Below are 19,304 nucleotides of genomic sequence, written 5' to 3'. Positions count from 1 at the left end.
CCCATGGAGGTATAGATCAACGACGATAAGGGATAATGCAATGTGTGCGGGTAACTCTATTGTTCCTATTTATGGCGATCCTAGTGTATTGTGCTCTGCGTGATATGATACTACTACGCTAGCAGGCAAGATTTCCTTGAAAACCAAGCGCCGCAAGGGGAAACCCAAAGATCAGCATTCGCTCAAGGTCCAGATATTATGAGCTAATGCGTATAATCCTGCATATTGTTCCGACCTTTGTCATCCCACCAAAGCGTATTTCACGAACCGAGTATTGATGCGAAATCACAAAAGCTTATCGACGCCATAACTAGCCACGCAAGAGAGACGACGACGAAGAAAAGAGGAGGAGCTATCAACTTCCAGGGCGTCTTCCATCCATCTACGAGAAAAACAAAATGTTTATCCTCCATATCCTCTGGTTTTTCTTGGGCCTGCTGCCCTGGGGGCTTCCGCTCACCATCCCGATAAACACGACCATCCCGCACAACTTTACATTGAACCTCATCCCTATGGACGAGATGGGGTGTTGGAAACCGCCACTGGACGCCCACGATCTCTACATGGCGGTCCAGAGGCTCAAGAAATGGGGCGAAAAGAGTAAGGTCGGCGCCGGGAACTACCACGGCGAAGCCTACGGTGAGTCACATCGTCCCCACTCGCTATGCTATGTTTCTCCCTCGCTCTTATGTTCTACCTTGGTATTAAGTTTGCTCGTCGATGCTGATTAACTCCCCTTCGTGAAATTATACAGGCGAGGCAGGCGCATGGGTCTGCAACTGCAAACACTTCATGATGGACCACTTGCCCGCCGCCGAAATCGACGAGGCGTACGAAATGGTCAATAGATCGTGTCGTGGCTGGGGCGGATGGGTCTGGAGCGGAAGCTGGCAGAAGGCCTGGAACTGTGAGTCTCGATCCCCCACCGGGCTATGCTGTCATCTTCGGCGGTTGTGCTGAGAACCCCAATCCCCTTCGACATTTCCCCCCGTCCCTTCTCCTCGTTGATTGACAAGATTCACTGATGAAATCGCGACTACACAGTTGGCAGTAATGAGAAGATGCACCACACGTTGCCTGGTAGCAGTAAATGTCCCAAAGGGTGCCTATGGGCTGTAGTCTAATATGTTGTCACTTGTGTTTGAAGTTGGGTTGTGAAGTATGGGGATTTGACAGCAGGGACGTGTTGCTAGGAGAAAAGAACAAGAGAAAGTCAGGAGACTCAGGAGTGAGGGTATTCAGTGATTACATACAACCAATTTATTTGTTATTAGCTCCTGATTCCTAACAGTATGAATTGCTATTCCTTTAGTACGAAGAAGGAATTACCCCAAGCCTACCACCATCGATAACAAGTATATTTCCGTTGACATAGGCGCCGGCTTTGCTGGCTAGGAAGAGGACAGCACCGGCGATGTCCTCCGCGTCTCCAGGGCGCTGTTCCGGCACCGTACTCTTCGGCCATTTGTCTGCGTCGATTTTGGATAGTAGGTCCACCGTCATCTCGCTGGGAAAGACTGCATTGTCGATGTCAGCAAGTCAATGCTATGGATCTAGTAGAACTCCCTTCTAAACCGCGATAACATGCAATATTGGTTTGGATCTAGAGAACATATACGCGAAGGGAGAATTAAGGGGAAATAATAAGTGGAGTTAGAACTCACATCCCGGTGCAAGCACATTACTCCGTATACCGTACGGCACAAGATTCGTAGCAAACTGCTTCATCATGTGGTGGACAGCAGCCTTCGAGCTACCGTACGCATAGCCCGCGATCGGGACGCGGTTATAAGCCCCGACGCTTCCCGTCGCGATGATCTGGCTGCGCTGCTTAGGTCGTCCCTCGCGCTTGTTCGCGGCATCGAGCAGCGGCAGGAAAGCAACGACGGTGTTGAACACGCCCGTGACATTCGTCGCAAGCGTTTGGTTGAACTCGTCGCTGTCCCAGGAGGCGAGGTATTTCTGCAAAGTGGCGATGTCTGCGTCTTTCTCGAGATTCCCTAACGTTGGGCCGGAAACGCCCGAGTTGGCGATTACTAGGTCCACGTAGCCGCCTACTTCACTGCCGATGGTGGAAGCGGCGGCTGCGAGGGATTCCTTGGATGTCACGTCTCCGACTATTGGACGGATGTTGTTGTGTTTCTGTGATGTGTCGTGAGTTATTGGCAGAGTATACTCAGGGCATGAGCGACTAGATTGAGAACGTAGCATCATAAAGTGGCTCTCTTAGAGAATGATGCACGCAATTATATGTCTTAAGATCAAATGCAGAGCGAACAGGTCTTGCAATACGTTGCACCTAGAACAGTGACTTAGAAATCCACACATACAGCTGTACCAGCGACCTTGTCGAGACTCTCCTTGCGGCGACCGATAATGTACACGATAGCACCGTTTGCTTCCAGTGCTTGAGCCGCCATGAGTCCAATGCCTGCGCCGTTTGTTAACGATACCCGCAAAGTACTAGGAATATTCTCGGAGAAAAGCTCACCGCTTCCACCACCGGTCACAACCACCACAAGCCCCTTCACATCGAAGATGGACTGAGTATCGAGAGATGCCATATTCGTGTATTTGTTGATAGTACTAGATCTCCTGAAAAAAGCCCTTGTTTAATCTGAGAGGATTGGAACCCTAGATATGTCTCGAGGATGATGATGTGATTTATGTAGTGTAGCCCGTTCAGTACATATGCAATGGTGTGATATTGGCTGACTGTAGACGCATCAGCTTCTCAACACCATCGGATATAAGTAAGCCGAAAAACGTTATCTCCTATGATGCTTGTGCCAGATCTGCGCAGTGACTTGAACCTCGGGGTCGTCACAAGACATGTCCATCCGATGTGGTTCTTCCAATTAGTAAGCGTGCAGATACGCTCTGTACACATCCCCTCCTCAGTGAGCGGGGTTGCGTCAATGACGATATTCTTACATCTCGGGGTTTCACCTTCCTTTGTTGCAGTTCTATGGAGCTTCATTCGGAACCACGCCGATTCTGGTCAGGTCCCAGCTTAAGAATGATATTTATATACACTCTCTCATGAAGATGCTGAAACAAGCGGCACTGGTGGTACCCCCCTCATGTGATAACAGTCTCCAGCATATGGAAATATATATATATTACTATGTGATGTTTTATGTGACTGAGCTACACAATTACTCGTTGTTCATACCGTTGGAAGGACGGCCATTTAATGTAATGAAATCATCGTGCGTCCAGCAAAGCAACATCAGTAAGTAGTAACCCCGTCAAGCGTTGATGTCACGAACAACTGCGCAACCTATAACACTGACGAGTAGCGCGTTCTCCTAATCAGTTCCACAGCTATCGTGACGTCCTAGTATATTGTCAAAAGGCTATACTCAATCTAGGGGCTCGAAACCCCATTATTCAACACGTAAATTTCTACGAAACATCTATCCAGTCTACCGAATTGCAAAAATTTCTAATCGTAAGGGAAGATTGTGTTTTTCAAGATGATTGAATACTGCTAACACAAGACTTAAGAAGTTACAGTGATTAGTAAAGTCATTATATATATGACATTAATTAATTAACAACTCAATCGGCAAGACCATGGAGGTCCTACAGGGGCACATGGTCTAGTGGTATGATATTCGCTTTGCATCTTCAACGGTCCCGGCCGTTTAGTGCAATATCTGCGAAGGGTCCGGGGTTCAATTCCCTGTGTGTCCATTTTTCTACCTTTGTTTTTTGGTTCTTCACCACTTACTTACTTACTCACTTACCCCTTTTCCCCAGTTCACATATCAACCTCAACTCTTCTACTAGCTTCATCTGTCCTAATATCTAATTAGTCGCTCAAAAGCTTAAAGGGAGCATAGCGTTGGGTAAGGAATATCCGACTTTCGCAAGTCATAGGACACCCCCTCCTGGCTACTACTTTGACCATACACGCATGAAATCTTTTACGGCGCTTTACAAGAAAGCACCCTAGAGCACCACACACACAAGACTCTATCTCCCAAGCTTACCTACTAGACTAGCTACAACCATCACTCGCAAGACAAGTCTGGAATCAGAAGCAGAACCGTTCTACGTCTTCACCATCAGCCTCTTCTCTCTTTCCATAACTCCCATCTTTATCCACACCAGAGAGAAGCTATACAAAACATACTTAGCAAACAGTCACCTTCAACTCATCAATGACTTCTTATTCATCAGTAGAACCTCACTCACTATCTATAGTCCACTAACGCTAACACGTGCCGTTATAGACGCATTACGCAACGCGCACCGCCAGCCTCAAGACTTCCATCTCGTACTACCACATCAGTTCCATGTCGCGTTGAACATACAAGAGACAAGCACATTCAAAGTCGTGAAGCAAATGCGAATTTCCCACTTCATGAAGTTCATGTATATTAAAAATAGATAGACGCCGTTTAAGCCATGCAATGTGCTGGGATATGTGGAACTCGCTTCCTATGCTTTTAGGGGATAATATCGTGAAATCACAGACCGCCTACCGCTCAGCGAAGCCCTGTTAACCTCACTCAGATCAAGAAGCGCCACTACGCACTCCATTTACTCTTCCCCTCACTTGGTGCTCGGCTGCGTCTCTGCTTTGCGGGTAAGGACGGCGGGTCACTCCCGGTACTACCTACGGCCGTCGGGGGAGAATATCTAGCAGAATACCGAGCGCTACGCCCGCTGGCGCCTGTAACATTTTCCTTATTAGAAGATTCACTCTCGCTGCGAGAGGTAGCCAAGGAACTCAGGCTAGGCCGTGGGTAAATTCCCGATGTTCGGGATACCCTGTTGTTCTTGCTTCTGACGGGGGTGCCCATGCCGGAGTGTATGTCACCACTAACTCGGCGGGGAATGGAGCTGACAGGAATACTCGAGTTTTCGTCTCTACTTCTGGGTCGTTGAAGTGCAGCGTCCCGCTCATGAGTCAATGATACTGCTGAACGCTTTGGGCTGGAAGCGACTTCGATGTAGGCGGAAGGTGGGGGGTGCCGGGATGCGTGAGTGGGTGTTTGAGGAATGGATGAGGTCGAATGAAGAGAGGGTGGGGTATATATCCGTCTCGGGCCCGGACGGGAGTAGCTAGGTGCTGATGCAGATGTCGATGTGGCCGAGACTGACGGGTCTGCACTACCATCGATATGGGAGATGATAAGATCGGATGCAAGGTTACGGACAAGTACCGCAGAGTCCTTCTCTGCTAGGACTCGAACGGCGTCCAAAAGAGATTTGAGGTGCCTTTCGCGAGGATTCACAGCAATTTCGTATTCTCCTGCTTCGAGCACGTTCCGTACGAGACGAAGTAGATTGAGCCGTACTACAGCTTTCTTATGTGAAAGCCTCTGGGCTATGCCCGAGTACATCTCAGGCTTCGCTAACGACGCGGCTACCGAGGGTGAAAGTCGGAGAAGCTTCAGAAGTGGTTCCAATAGATTAGGGTCAAATGCATTGACCTTCCGACTATGAAAGCACGACACAATAGCGTCCGTGAACTTGCCACTCAATAAGTGATCTTCCACCTTGGCTGTTTCCTCTTGCATCCTAAGCCATGTATGTTAGCATGCTTTCCGTCTAGTAGAGGGGGGACAAGATTACCAGACAAATATGGCGTCGAGCGCAGTGACCTGCCAGTATTGGTCTGCAAGAAGAGAAACATAAAAGTCTAGACCCTTGTTCTGCCACAAGAACCTGCGACCTTTGCTGCCTGAATGAGCCATATCGCACAAGATAGGTAAAGCGAATTCTTTGGGGGGCCGGTCGGTCTTCATTATTTTGAGGAGGATGGGAATGATACCGTTTACGGCTGCGTACTCTTGGCGATCTTTACTCAGGCGGCAGAGATTGAACATGGTGTTGAGAACTTGGTTTGATATCTCACGAAAATGGGGATGACCAGTCTTCATGCTACTGGTGAGGAGTTCAATCAGTAGCTCGATTGCGTCAGCTGAATGGAGAGTATCGAGCGTAGTTGATAGCATGGAAAGATTTTTTATGAACTTCAGCATAGTGATCTGATGCGAAGGGGTCATGCGTCGAAGATCTTTCAAGACAGCTGTCGGGGATTAGCTGTATGTTGTATACAGTTGGGTGTAAAAAACTCACTTTTCAAGACTTGTCGGTCAGCCACCATCTCTTTGACGTAATTCTCGGCCTGGGAGAAAAGGTAGAATATGTTTACGATTCTTCCTTCTATTAGCTCAGTAAGGTCGGTCTCAACATCTTCATCGAGGACCCTATGCAACACCAAGGCTAAAGGATCAAGGATTTTACTCCTCGAAAAGATACGACAGAAGTCATTTTTGGGGGTCGGTCCCTGCCAAATGGATTAGCTGACATTGCATGGAGTCGGAGATGGAGCTATTACCTGGAGCTCAAAGACATTCCAGATGCCATTCACGCCGATCAAGACTAAGTCACGGGCGCTATCGTAATCCTCATCCAGGAACTCGACGAGCACATTGAGACCGCCTGCGCTAACAAACATCTGAAGCGTTAACGTGGACGTTTGATACATTTGTCTGACGAAAGCAGCTGCTTCCAGCCGTATCTCGTTCGAGTATTGCCGGGCGGCAAATTTAGTGATGATCGGAATGCCACCAACAAAGCAGAGGTTTTCCTGAAGTTCAACGTCATCTAATATAATCTGCAGTACAATTAATAAATAACAACTGAGATGACTTGGTAAGTAGCAACACGAACCGTATTGACGACTTTAAGCAACTGTAAGATCATATGCTGTCGGCTTTTGACTGTGCATGGTTCTAGAATTTCTAGAATAGGAAGTAAACCATGCGCACCGATAATTAGATCTTTGGCTTCTCGACTCTCCCACAGAATTTCGAGCTGGAATAAAATTAGTGCCTATCGTTTGAGATGAAAGGGAGACACTTACGAGGCTACCGGATAACTCTAGCAGATTCTCCTCATTTTCTGTTGATTTCAGGGAGCGGACCAACTCCTCAACTCTCTCTGCTAACCGGGCATGGCGGTCTCGTGCAATATTCGCCTCAAGATCCATTTCGTCCCAGCCTGGGTCCATGGAAGCAAAGGGATCATCCTCATCTTCATCATCCCCTAGCCAGGAGCTGTTCGATAAGCGCGACACGACCATGAGATTGCCATCTTCAGAACCTCGTTCGCTTTCCGCCCTTTCCGTAAATTTCTCGCTCGGACCAAATATATCCGAAAAATCCTCTTCGTCGTTTTCGGCGAACTTTTGGATCTCAATTGATGATTTAGATCTATGAAATGGTCGATCGGGAAGAATTGAGGGTCGCGATGTTGGTTTCCGTCGCGAACTACCACCCTCGGGCGACTGTGTTGAGCGTGGCAGGCTAGTGAGATCTGAAGGATGGAATAATTGGGGGGCATCGGACTGCAATTCAAGGTGAGTCATATTGCACAATCAGCCGAACGGACCCGTAAAAAACACACCTTTTTCAAATTTAACCTCTGATTAAGCGCTCCATCATTATCAGCAAAGAGGTCAGAATAGTCCTCGACCGACTGCTCTCTGTATGCCATGCCAGGGTGGGGTGGCAGTTGAAACTTGTTGCTCACACTACTCTTTGCTCGAGAATGTTTGTGATGGCTGCTAGCCGATCGTTTCCGAGGTGATGCTCTAGATGTGCGTGGTTTTGGCGGCTCATCGCTCTTTTCTGGCTTTGCTACAGGCTTCCAGTTTGGTCTAATGGTCTTTTCCATAGGGTCTTCATCCTGAACTGGTTGTACTTTCTTCATCGTCATCAATTCACCACTCTGATGGTCCAGGTCCCAGTTATTAGAAATATCGCGTGAACTATCGATCGATGCAAAAGCCTTCAAACGGTCTGCGGACAATAAACCGCCAAAATGGTCGTGTGGTTTGATGTGAGGCAGCTGCAAGGCAGCAGGGGATATGGCTGTGGCAAAGTCATTGTCCCAATTATCGTCATCTGAGGGTTGTGTTAGTCCTTAGTTTAAACCAACAGCATGGCTTGCACAGCACATGCTCAAACTTACCGGCAAGTTCAGGTGATCGAAAGTCTTCTGCTGTAGGCCTTGGCTTCGCCAGTGTGAACGGACCCTTAGCCAGAATTGGCATGTTTGGCTTGGTTGATTCATGAGGTACCAACCGTAAGTTTTGTTGGCCATGGTGCAGAGGTCCACTTGAGTCTGAACCAGTGGATGCCCGAAGATTACTGTCGGATGAGGTGAGTGCTTTGTTCCACTGCTTGACTTCTTCAACAGCTTGGCTAAAATTGCCTGGGGCTTTGGACACAGGCGCGTCGCTTCTTCTACAGCCTACTATCCAGTTATGTTTTAATAATTTCCGTGCCGATACCCGAAGATTAGGATCTTTTTGAAAGCACTGCATCAAGAAATCACGAGCGGCCTGTATGGGGCATCAGTGTAGTTCGCGGAATTAAATCAGGAGCAAGAGGTGACTGACCGAGGACACACCCTCGGGTAGCGGAGGATGGTCATCGTTGACAATGGCAAATAGAGCAGGCATGGCCTGCAGGTGATGATAGGGAGGCCTTCCGGAGAGCAACTCAATGACGGTACAGCCCAAACTCCAAATATCTGAAGCTGGAGTGGCACCCGAAAGCTCTATAATCTCCGGGGCCATCCAATAGGGGGTACCAACAACTTGGGCCTCTTTGTCGGGTCCAGACAGAGTGCTTGTCGATACACCGAAGTCAGCAAGTTTGACCTTCCCATCTTTCGTGGTAAGTATGTTAGCTCCTTTGATGTCCCGATGTATAACACCTTGGTCATGCAGATACTGGAGGCCCTGGAGCACTTGAGTCATGTAAACACCGACGAGGTTCTCTGGGAATTTGCCGTAGGCTTTGCATATTGAGTGAAGAGATCCATTCTCGCAGTATCTAGAAGGAATAAGCGTTGATCATGGGGCCTCTACCAGCGTACGTAACCTACTCGAGAATAATATTTAGACAATCGGCCGACTTCACAAACCCGATATACTTGACGATGTTGTCATGCTATAGATGGTCAATATTGAGAGACCTTTTCAGGTAGAACCGGAGTTAGTCGCTCTACGCACGTGAAGATTCTTGAGAAGATCAATCTCAGCCTAGTCATTGTCAGTGAGAGAGCTCGACTTGGGTCCATCACGTCCCTACCTCGATCATGCGCAACTCGCTCTTGGGGAGATTGACTAGCTTGATCTGCTTGACAGCAACGGCTTCCCCGGTGCCCCAGTTGAAGGCTTTGTACACAGCACCAAATGCCCCCTTGCCTATGCATTCCCCCAATCGCTGTGTACCACGTCCAGTCAGCCTCGGTGCCGGACAGCCAATGACTTGGGATGGGCGGTATGGCATGCATATACACGTACGTAATCTTTCAGGCCGGGGTCTTGTAGGGCCCTTTCACGGCCATTGCTCTCCTTCCTCGGGGTATTGGGGGTTCGGTCGTGTCTCGCGGCGACTATGCTGGGTCTCCCATTCGCTGGTGCATGGTATGGACGTTCGGCGGAGGAGGTGGCACCATCGGAAGGCGGTGGCTTGTGCGGCGAACTTGGCGCCATTGCCACCGCTTACCGGCGTTGGGTCGAGGGCTCTCGGAGCGGCCTCAGCTTGTCTGGAGGAGAAACGGTTGGTCAGCTGAGGGGGGTCCCAAGGTCGGGTCAGTGGTCGGGTCAGGGGCCGAGCCAGAGAGATCAAGTACGGACGATTGAGGCGGGTTGTAATTCTAGGATAAGTGCTTGGTTGTTCATCGGATGTTATACGCACTTGACGATGTGTGGGACGACGCATTGAGGCTCATGAAGGTGGCAGAAGCAAGGACCGTAGGTAGGTATGCAGACCTCAACTCGAATAGAGAGAGTGTGTAAAAAAAGAAAGAAAAAAAAAAAAAAAAAAAGAGCAGACAATGGAATAGATGCAACAAGCACCTGGCAGGCAGACGATGTACCTAGCAGGTCAGGCCAGGTCAGGTATCTACCTATCCGCCAGTGCTGCAGCGGTAAGGTAGGTAACTAACTGCAGTGGTAACGGCAGTGGTAATAGCAGAGGTAATAGCAGAGGTAGTAGCAGTGGTAGTGGGTTGCTTGCTTGCTGTATGTCCCTGCAGGAAAGTGCTTTGGGTTAAGGCAGCATCGAGACGCTTGAGACGGTGCAGAGGACGGTTAGTTTTAGGTGGTTTGAAGTGTAGATACGTACCACATGCAGATCGCCGCGGGGTCGTCGCAGTCAACGTCGTACTTCGTAGTCCAATCGTCGTCCAATCGTAGTCAGGTCGCAGCCAAGTTGGAGATGCACTGGACAGATTCCTTTTCCTGGAAGGACTTCCAGGGGGCTCCCCCTCGTGATTGGCCAGGCTGTACAGTGATGCCGGCGTGGGGATCTCGGGAGCTAGGTAGGGTCGTGCGTGCAGCGTGCCTAGATCACCTCCTATCTGCCCTATCCGCCCTACACAAATCCAGATCGCAAAGACGCTATCTTTCAGTCGATGACACTTGTGCTCAGTTCTGCATACCTACTCAGGTACTTAACTTATGTACAATGCTTTATCCTATTTCATTTGACGTGATTTGTTTAGGCGCCACTCGGCCAATAATACAGAGGCTATCTAAATCCTGCAGGGAGCGCCCGATTAGCTTTATGCTTAGTTGACGCCTCAGGTGACGCATGACTTGGCAAGTGCCAAAATGCCCGTCAGAAAAACTCGACAAGGCTTAGCAGGAGCTGGAAATAATCGTAAAAAACATGTTACCTGCCTGCATGTAACACTTTTAACAGGTGGCGGTAAATCCCAATTAAATACCTACTGAGTGCTAGGTAGATTTACACATTGTCTGGGCTTCTTAAGATTAACCTCAGTCGGGACTACCCGTTCGGTCTCACTAGAGTAACCCTTGCTTACATAAAGCATAAAGCAACCAACAACTATATGATTTTATAATTATTTCCTATAATCTCACATCTTCGACCACCCTTTTCTTCTTTTGGGAACGAAAAACAATGGGTGATAATTGCACTCTGCGCGCATTCAAGTATACATTTCTATAAGTAGTTGAGTTAGAAGATTTCCCAGGGTTTGCAGTATACCTTTATACTAACTAAACACATGTGCTAATCTCACATACCTCAAAAATATACACCTACTAGCCGAGCATTTTCAACGTACAATGTATATAGGTACATGAGTCGCAAAGCATGGTAACGAGCCATCTGTTAGATAATAACCTAGCCTTAAAGGCGAACGCTCAATGAGGTATACCGTCCCCAGCTTACGCTCATCTATCAGTTAATGGCTGTGGCGTATGTGATTCGCCAGCGTTGTGAGATAGAGGTTGCTGCCTTGATACTACCTCGATCAGTCATAGCCAACACTGCGTATACCGTTATGAAATACTTCAGCCTTCGCGAACACGTCTGTAAATCCCGTATGTGAAGAAAGAAAAACTAAACAGGTTCAGATCACGCTATAACTTAATACTCTGTGTAGTAATAGTCGGTACCGATTTTACTCGAATCTTGCTCACGTAAAACCTCGTTGTCAAGCGCTCTTTCAAACGAGTTGCTCCGGGCGCGCTTATGTTGCAGTCAACAGTCTCAGCCGCATTATAACAGTGACGAGTTCCCCGCACCGAATTCTTTTCCCATTCACCTCTCTGGAGACCTGGAGAAATACAGATATACATGAGAGATTGTCTTCATGATCATCAATTCTCGTGGTAGATGCATTTCAATTACTTGCGTCTCCTCTACAGCTCTATTAGCCACATCTAGTCGAAGCACCCTCTTTACAAATCAAGCACAACTCACAAAAGTGTGTCTTGTCGGTTTTCTGCGGCGATCTCCTCAAAGCGAGAGGTGTGGCGCGAGTCTACTCCGAGAGCATCTACAGCATAATTATATGCACGGTTGAGCTACCCAACATGTCAGGCTTTAATATGCAACACCTAGAGTGTAATTTCCCGGCTTCTTAGCTTTCATATCTGAAAATTCAATTCCTATAACATGAAATCATTCGGCTGATCAGCGCCACTCTCGCGGACTTCTTTTGTCGTTCAACCTCTTGAAACAGTGGTGCTAACCTGTCCAAGCACTCTGCCGACGAAGAGGATGGCAAGATCCCGCATACGAGTGCTCCCGTGATCCGAGTGGCTACACCTGTACAGTCTTGGTGAATGGTCAAGAATACCAGACAGATATTGCATATGAATCGAATAGTTTGGCTCAGGATAATGCAGCTATGAGAGCGTTCATGGTGTGCCGAAATTTTTCTAGTAATGGGGGCATGTTAACCCGTCACGTCGTTTCCGTCCGCGGATCTTCGCCCAGTGTTTCCCATATGGTGAAGAGGCAAACACGCGGACACGAGTCGAGAAGTACCTCAACTGAGTATAGTGAGGAAAGCAGCGAGTATGTTGCCGCCGATAGCCTTTTTTCTAGGCGTTCCATCATCTCCACATCCTCGTCTAGACCCCAGAGTCTACTGAGTAAGGATTACTTGGAACCGAGGTCTTCGTTCCCCACCCCTATACAGTTCAAGAATGCACTTGCTACAGCAAATAGTCGTTTGGTACATGATCTTTTGCAAAATTCCTTTCACGAAATTGCCACTGATGAATACGAGTGGCTTCTTGAGTTACAAATTCTGGGATACTCAGCCCAGGAGATTGCAGACATACTGCTAGAAAAGTCGTGCTATGGGCCGTGTGTGTTTGCGGAATTACAAATTCCTGATGTTGAAGGATTTGTGGATGGCCTCCATCAAGAAGGGTGTGTGCACTATGGCGCGGCCAACTCTGAAGCTGAGTTCCTTGTCAGATCATTGAGAGAGACTGCATTTCAGACCGAAGATGGAGAAGAAAGTAATAAGACATTGCTAACCCCTCTCGAAAGTATCCAATATTTCTGTGGTGTGGGTGGCGTCAAACCAACGCATACTGGACAAGCCGAACTGCTTTTCGGTTTTCTCTCCTTTGAGGACTATAATACGACTGCAATATCATCACTAAATGGGGATCACGCGACAGAAAATGTACTAAGCAGTCTAGGGAAAGCAACTGGCATACTGCAGCTGCTGCATGGTTGCTGTGATTCCTTCACATTTCTTTTGTTACAATCCTCTTGTGCAGAGCTAGTACGGATGAATTTGGGATCCAATCAAAGTTCAAATGATATTCCCGTGGACAAAATATTTCCTAAAATATCCAACAGGTTACTACAGCCACGCACTCTCGCAGCTCAATTTCTCTCTCTAGCCTTTCTTTCATACTCTCAGGCACACTGTGGAGATATCAGGCCATTCTTCTTGGATACACCGCTCAAGCGTGTCATATTGATGGGCGATCAGAGATGGTCGGCAGATTTCGATGGCCCATGCATTGTGGGCTCACTGGTTGAACTTAGTTGCTTCGGTGATATGCTGCGACAGCCCGTCTTTGCCTTTCAATGTCTGGATCAATACAGACCCGAAGCCATCTCGGAAAAGAGACTCAAGGTGGATTTGGTAGCTAGCCCCGAGGATATTTTGGATACCTGGGGCCCTGGCGGGTTCATGGCACCTATTAACGACAAGGAGAACCTTTACGCCATTTCTATAGGAGGCGGGCTGATAACACCGGTATCTACGAATCCAGTTTTGTTGCACTGGGACCTGACGAAGCAGCTCGATCCTCACCCTACGATGACGTTTCATCGCACAAAGAAGGTGCGCATCGGAGCGAAGGTCTCTAGAAATGATAACTGTCAAGCAAAGCCACAAGAGCAATTGACTTTAGCCTTCTCGATGTTGGAAGAGCTAGGGACGTACCCAAGTTACTGGGAAGTATCGGAGAGACAGTTAGGATTTGGCTTGCAAGCCGGGCAAAGCACTATCGCATTCATACAGTTCAATCAAACATGGGTTAAACGCTGCGGTATGACCAAGAAGTCGAGAATGCTGGCTCAAAAGGCAATGTATATAGCTGATCTCGAAGGCTACTTCGGTATACAAGTCAGCGTGTGTACCGGTATTGCCCGTAGGGTTCGACTTCGAGATCTGCTAGCCGATGTCCTTCCGGCCTACGTTGGCGCTCTCGTCGCCAAACCTCCAGGCTGGAAATCCCTGATGGAGGACTTCAACATATTGCAAGCGCTCAAAGAGAGCAACTTAAGTACGTGGCTGGAGAGTCTGGACAGCAACCTACAGAAAACCTTCGAAAGCTTAGTACTTGCCATCCTCTTCCTCTTACAAGACACAGGCGTGGATCGCAAGGGCGAGAACTTCACCGTCGGATGCATCCAACCTGATATACCGTTCCAATGCTTCAACATTCCCTGCAGAAGCCAAAATTACTGGGCTCGCATGGTTGCAGATTCTGAAGACATTGCCACTTTTGCATATGTTACGACCCAGTGCCTTGAAACAGACGTGGTTAAGTGCCAGGGGTCTGATGCGCACTGGGCGAATTCAACAGCCCTCTTGTGGACAGCCGTCTCTTGCTACGAGGAAGAGCGACAGGCTGCGACCGCGAATACATCGTCCTCTTCAGCAGCCTGGACGCTAAAGCATATGGAGGCGTACCTCATAGGTAAACCAGAAGCCCCGTTACTAGTCCAAGTAGACCGTCGTAACGACCACGAAGAGCCGTGCTTGCTGGTGTCCGTGAGTTCGATCCGCTCAGATATCCTGAGAAGGCTCTACCGGAAAGCAAGTTCCAGCAAACTTAAAAGGTTAAGGGAAAGAGGAGCTTTCAACCAGATAGCAGAAGATGTAGTAGTGTTGGCCAGCACTAGTGGACGAAGATTATCAGCATCATTACCTCCATGAAGTCAAAGCAGAACACAATACTGGTCGCTATATGAGGAGAAGGATGATGAATTGCCTCAATATATCAATAGACTATCATGAGCAAGATTATCTATGTACAAATCCCGAAGGTTGTAGCTATATGTGAATAAGAGGTACACTTTATTTGAGCGCTCTACGCTTCCACGGATATCCGAGTAATGCGAGTCTGGAAGCGCTGTGCTTACTCCAATCCTCCTTCGTTTTCTCATGTGTACTCCTTTTTAGCGATCACCCGTTATCCCCGTGAGAGAACCCCTCGAACACATTATGTGACTTTAAATGCCCTTTACTAGCGTATTTCTATATCTATTATTTCGTTTAACGCCTCTCTTGGCTTTACCCTTATGCCACTCTCGGCTCCCCAATAAGCCTTTTCCTGATGGTGAGTAATAATCTTGGAGTAGTAAGGTGTTGACCTGGTTTTTGTTATGAGGGGTAACTTGACTCCAACTCCAACAATGGCCCGATACCCATTCTGCCAATTTGTACCGTCTTGACGTCTTATCTATTAGAGTATTAGGTCCCGCTTATACAAGACAAACGAAGCCGAGGCCAAGCGAAAGCCAGTATCTCAAACACCACCACCATTCTTGGTTCGTCTACAGCTCTCATATCTTCGGTCTGTGTCAAGATGAAGCTTATTACCACGGCGATAGTAGTCGCCACCTGTGTTCTGGTCCCATTTCAGGTGTTCGCCCAGGCCATCGGAACAATCACAAATGCACCCCAAGATGGCGATCTCAATGGCTCCAATTTCACATACCCATGGCCTGTGAAGCTGTTTCAATTCTCCTCGCAGCTACAGAAAGTTGAGATGGCGTTCATGGATGTCGACCCGACCGGCGAACCTAATGGAAGAGTGGCCGTATGCTTACACGGCAAGAACTTCTGTGCACCGACATGGGAGTCCACCGCGCGTGTCCTCGCCGAGCAGGGATACCGAATTATTTTGATTGATCAGATTGGCTTCTGCAAGTCTGCAAAACCCAACTCTTACCAATATACACTACAACAGCTGTCATACAATACGAACAGTCTACTGCACGCGCTGGGAATCGGGAACATTACGTTGATCGGGCATTCTCTGGGTGGCATGACGAGTATCCGGTACGGCCTGATGTACCCCGAGACCATCAACGAACTCGTGCTCGTCAATCCAATCGGACTGGAAGACTGGAAAGCCCTCGGTGTGCCGTACCGGGACATCGAGACGCTGTATGCCTCCGAGGTCGTGAGTAATTACACGACGATCCGAGCGTACCAGCAAGCGACCTACTACGTAAATACTTGGGACGCATCTTACGACGTGTGGGTTAACATGCTCGCCAATATCTATGCCGGGACCGAGGCTCCCGCCTTTGCGTTCGATCAGGCCCTCACTACGGATATGGCGCTCAGCGCTCCCGTCGTGTACGAGTTCGGGTCGCTCAAACCGCGCACGCTGCTGATGATCGGGGACAAGGATAATACTGCGTTGGGGAAGCAATGGAGCCCGCCCGAGGTGCAGGAAAAGCTGGGCCACTATGATGTGTTAGGGAAGCAGGCGGCAGCGGCGATACCAAACGCGGATCTCGTTGAATTTCCAGACCTGGGACATGCCCCGCAGATACAAGATCCTGATAGATTCCACGCAAAGTTGCTGGGGTGGTTATCGATGTGAGCCTGGGCGCATGGCTTCGCACGGCGTGGAACGGTAATATTTGTTCTTCTAGAGACCTTAGACCGAGGAGCTATGGATCTAGATGGATATAACAAGGGCAGGATAACTGGGCTTGGAACTGGGGATTCTGATTACAATGATCAACTAGGGCTGCATAAGTCCTTGACCAACCAACTCCTTCTCGGCTGTTGGTAGCTTGGCTTGACTCTATATACAATTGGTCTGCCAGCCCAGACCGCCTGGGTCTCTAGGGTCTGTTTCAAGAAGCGAAGTCTGTATAACCTCATTTTCCAATATTGCCTGCATGTCTTGAAAGGTCATGAACAGCCTGTATAGGTCCTTCGTACGGCCGAAGGCAAGGCGAACTGCATATTTCAGCCGGCACAGAGGTTGCACGTGTAACAATGGATGGTGTCTCCTGCCCCTGAAAACAGGCGGCTTTGAATGTAGCACTGTGAAAAATATTACCAAAAATTAAGAATTATACCGAAGCTCGAGGGGCATTCATGGAAACCATTGCCCACGTGTTACATGAACCAGAAAACTTCATCAATGTGAGGGATCATGCTATTGAGACTGCACACTTAAGCTATCATGCCCTTGTGATCAACCATCTTTGCGAATCAGCCCCTGTCCAATCATTCTGCGCTACAAGGGCCCCATTATTCGTCATCCGGCTTCCATCCAGCGCCTTCTGGCTCTGCTTGTTCCAGATTTTGTAGCTACCATCGGCCTGTTGGTCGATCCACCATCTCTGGTTGTTCGCCCGCGAAGAGCGATACTGTATCATGTTCTCTCCATTCTGTGTAGATTCTCTAGGGTTGTCGATGACTAACCACGTGCGAAGACTCGTCAGTGTCCAGGAGAAGTCCGGGCTTTGTGTGATGAGCCATTTCTGAGCCATTGCAGGGTTGGCTCCCCATTGAACGATATTCGAGCTAGAATCGCGGCTACTGCCGCTGTCGATTCGTAGTCCTGTGGCCTTGTTCGTGATGTACATGATTCCGCTGACATTAGTTGGCTTTACTGCCGGCGTATATTGCAACCACGCTACGGCACTAGCATACGTATTCGTTATCAGATCGGTGTTGGGGGTCTTCTGGTCCCAAGCGTTCCACGTAATCCCTTTGTCCGTTCGTCGATTGGCTAAGATCGAGTTTGCGTTCTGGTTCATCCAATCGAAGTACTTGTCCCAGAGACCAGCGGCGTTCACGAAATTGCCCACCCCGCGAGCCATCTCATCAGCCCATGTATTCAAGCCGGTGTTGCTATTGCTGAATATGCCGTTATTAGTAAGACTGTTCTTTCCAAACTCAAGGGCTAGCAAAGCGTCGTCGCGATACATCGGATTGAACGTGATCTTCCATAGAAGCGTGGCAAAGTCGAGAAATGTGCCCTGGTTGTATGCAGCCGTGTTGGTTATCGCCTTGCCGTTCCAGTCAATCCCGGTGATTAACTTTCCAGTCTGCGTGTCGAAGAGGTTCTTGCGCACCCACGCGTAGATCTTCTCGGCATTTTGCAGATAGGCCTCGTTACCGGTACTCTGGTAGAGAAGACAGGCAACTTTCCCGAGGCTGTCGTTAGACAAGGCCTCTTTCGCTGGCGTACGTCCATCTCCCTGGGCATCGTCAGGCTGTTGTTCCCAGATACCGCCTCCGATGTATGTTTCATCCCAGCCACGACCAAAAGCATAGTTGAAGCCATACTCGGCTTGGGTCAGGAAGTTTTGGGTTCCGGTAATTTGATATCCCCGCGCGAGGGCAAGTGTAAACCAGCCGATATCGTCATTCCACCCGTCCCAGCTCCACTGTTATATCTGGTGTCAGTAATCACTTGTCTCGTTAGTTGAACGACTGGAAGGCCCATCGTCCATGATATTCAGGAAGCGCATACTGGCGGTGGCGTTGCTGCAAGCCACGAATTCAAAAGATTGTTGACAAGAGTCATCCTTGCAGAATCACCCGTTCGGTCGAAGGCGTCTTCAGCAACAAGTATGTCTAAGGACGCAGACCAGGTCGTGTCAGGTGCTGGGTCATTAATAGACCTCCGATACTGAGATCCGGAGAGGAATGCATTATTCCAATCATTGAACATAGCATCGGCATCGTTGTTTGAAATGGCTGCCACGCCGTTGAGGACAACGAGAACAAAACCTAAAGACTTTCTTGATCGCATGATGCCAAATAGGCCCCAAGCCGATGGGATAGCAACCAGAAGTCTGGGGAGAGCGCAAGTAGGGGTTCGGTCCCAATTCTGTTGACGTTCAGTCGTGAATAGTGGGATGAGATACCCTTGCCCTTACATACTTATATAGCGGGTGCGGTCTCCAACTAACACTCTTTGTCATCTTGCGAGGTTGCGAGGTGCATCCACATTGCTTGGATTAGTGTGAGCCCGAAGAGATTGGAGACTGGATAGTTCCACGATGGCATGGCCGGGAACATGATGCAGACGATATAAACATTCCATATGAAGCCAACAGCTTCTTTATTTAGACAATACCAAGATCTAGGACTAAGCCCTATCAATCACCCGCACCCCTGTTGCTATTAATAATAATTCGTGCCGAATCTAATTAAAAGAAAGCATAGAAGTAGAAATTGCTGGACTATACGGCGTATTTAGAACCTGCATTGCTGTATGAGACTCACACCACACGCGATGGCGCTTTGTTTCATGCCATCCCTAGCGCTTATATCGCAGAATAGGTAGTTCTATGTAGGACTCGCGCAACAACACGAGCTATTTATACCCCCTACTTAATTAAGTATACACTCGAGATCGTGGCAGCTGATTTGGGTGAACCAGCTTCATTCGGTAGGTGGTCACAACAATGGGTCCGATTGGCGGCCAACTG

The 19,304-nt window shown here is 48.6% G+C and overlaps 6 protein-coding genes and 1 non-coding gene across 7 annotated transcripts; 4 read left to right on the top strand and 3 right to left on the bottom strand.

Moving 5' to 3' along the window:
- Window positions 1-51: 51 nt before the first annotated feature.
- Window positions 52-1,269, top strand: F5B22DRAFT_31094 (uncharacterized protein). Its single transcript, XM_047970615.1, has 3 exons — window positions 52-639; window positions 755-907; window positions 1,045-1,269. The coding sequence occupies exons 1-3, from the start codon at window positions 399-401 to the stop codon at window positions 1,122-1,124; spliced, it is 474 nt and encodes a 157-aa protein (XP_047836710.1). The 5' UTR covers window positions 52-398; the 3' UTR covers window positions 1,125-1,269.
- F5B22DRAFT_653365 (uncharacterized protein) lies at window positions 911-2,564 on the bottom strand (the record flags this gene model as incomplete). Its single annotated transcript, XM_047979708.1, has 3 exons — window positions 911-1,517; window positions 1,665-2,142; window positions 2,331-2,564. The coding sequence occupies 3 exons, from the start codon at window positions 2,562-2,564 to the stop codon at window positions 1,309-1,311; spliced, it is 921 nt and encodes a 306-aa protein (XP_047836709.1). The 3' UTR covers window positions 911-1,308.
- Window positions 2,565-3,594: 1,030 nt separating this feature from the next.
- F5B22DRAFT_t7 lies at window positions 3,595-3,699 on the top strand. The gene has a single exon. It is a non-coding gene; the product is annotated as a tRNA-Ala (tRNA).
- A 478-nt stretch (window positions 3,700-4,177) lies between these two features.
- Window positions 4,178-9,737, bottom strand: F5B22DRAFT_31023 (uncharacterized protein). The gene is made up of 13 exons (XM_047970613.1): window positions 9,338-9,737; window positions 9,123-9,257; window positions 9,044-9,073; window positions 8,917-8,981; window positions 8,426-8,864; window positions 7,996-8,368; window positions 7,429-7,928; window positions 6,887-7,369; window positions 6,694-6,837; window positions 6,359-6,637; window positions 6,097-6,307; window positions 5,590-6,046; window positions 4,178-5,535 (listed from the first exon to the last, which is right to left on the bottom strand). Exons 1-13 carry the CDS (start codon window positions 9,527-9,529, stop codon window positions 4,539-4,541), a joined length of 4,305 nt encoding a protein of 1,434 aa, XP_047836708.1. The 5' UTR covers window positions 9,530-9,737; the 3' UTR covers window positions 4,178-4,538.
- Window positions 9,738-11,924: 2,187 nt separating this feature from the next.
- Window positions 11,925-14,794, top strand: F5B22DRAFT_30833 (uncharacterized protein). Its single transcript, XM_047970604.1, has one exon. The coding sequence runs from the start codon at window positions 12,202-12,204 to the stop codon at window positions 14,764-14,766; it is 2,565 nt and encodes an 854-aa protein (XP_047836707.1). The 5' UTR covers window positions 11,925-12,201; the 3' UTR covers window positions 14,767-14,794.
- Window positions 14,795-15,142: 348 nt separating this feature from the next.
- On the top strand, window positions 15,143-16,607 carry F5B22DRAFT_30839 (alpha/beta hydrolase). Its single transcript, XM_047970606.1, has 2 exons — window positions 15,143-15,169; window positions 15,300-16,607. The coding sequence occupies exon 2, from the start codon at window positions 15,419-15,421 to the stop codon at window positions 16,445-16,447; it is 1,029 nt and encodes a 342-aa protein (XP_047836706.1). The 5' UTR covers window positions 15,143-15,169; window positions 15,300-15,418; the 3' UTR covers window positions 16,448-16,607.
- Window positions 16,608-16,763: 156 nt separating this feature from the next.
- F5B22DRAFT_584574 (glycoside hydrolase family 76 protein) lies at window positions 16,764-19,054 on the bottom strand. Its single transcript, XM_047973436.1, has 3 exons — window positions 18,754-19,054; window positions 18,341-18,700; window positions 16,764-18,254 (listed from the first exon to the last, which is right to left on the bottom strand). Exons 2-3 carry the CDS (start codon window positions 18,620-18,622, stop codon window positions 17,040-17,042), a joined length of 1,497 nt encoding a protein of 498 aa, XP_047836705.1. The 5' UTR covers window positions 18,623-18,700; window positions 18,754-19,054; the 3' UTR covers window positions 16,764-17,039.
- Between the last annotated feature and the right edge of the window lie 250 nt (window positions 19,055-19,304).

This window comes from Xylaria bambusicola, assembly GCF_022495145.1.
Source record: "Xylaria bambusicola strain CBS 139988 unplaced genomic scaffold F5B22scaffold_1, whole genome shotgun sequence".
In the NCBI taxonomy this organism is placed as follows: Eukaryota; Fungi; Ascomycota; class Sordariomycetes; order Xylariales; family Xylariaceae; genus Xylaria; species Xylaria bambusicola.
Note: the sequence above shows the minus strand (reverse complement) of the source record. Positions and strands in the feature narration are given on the sequence as shown.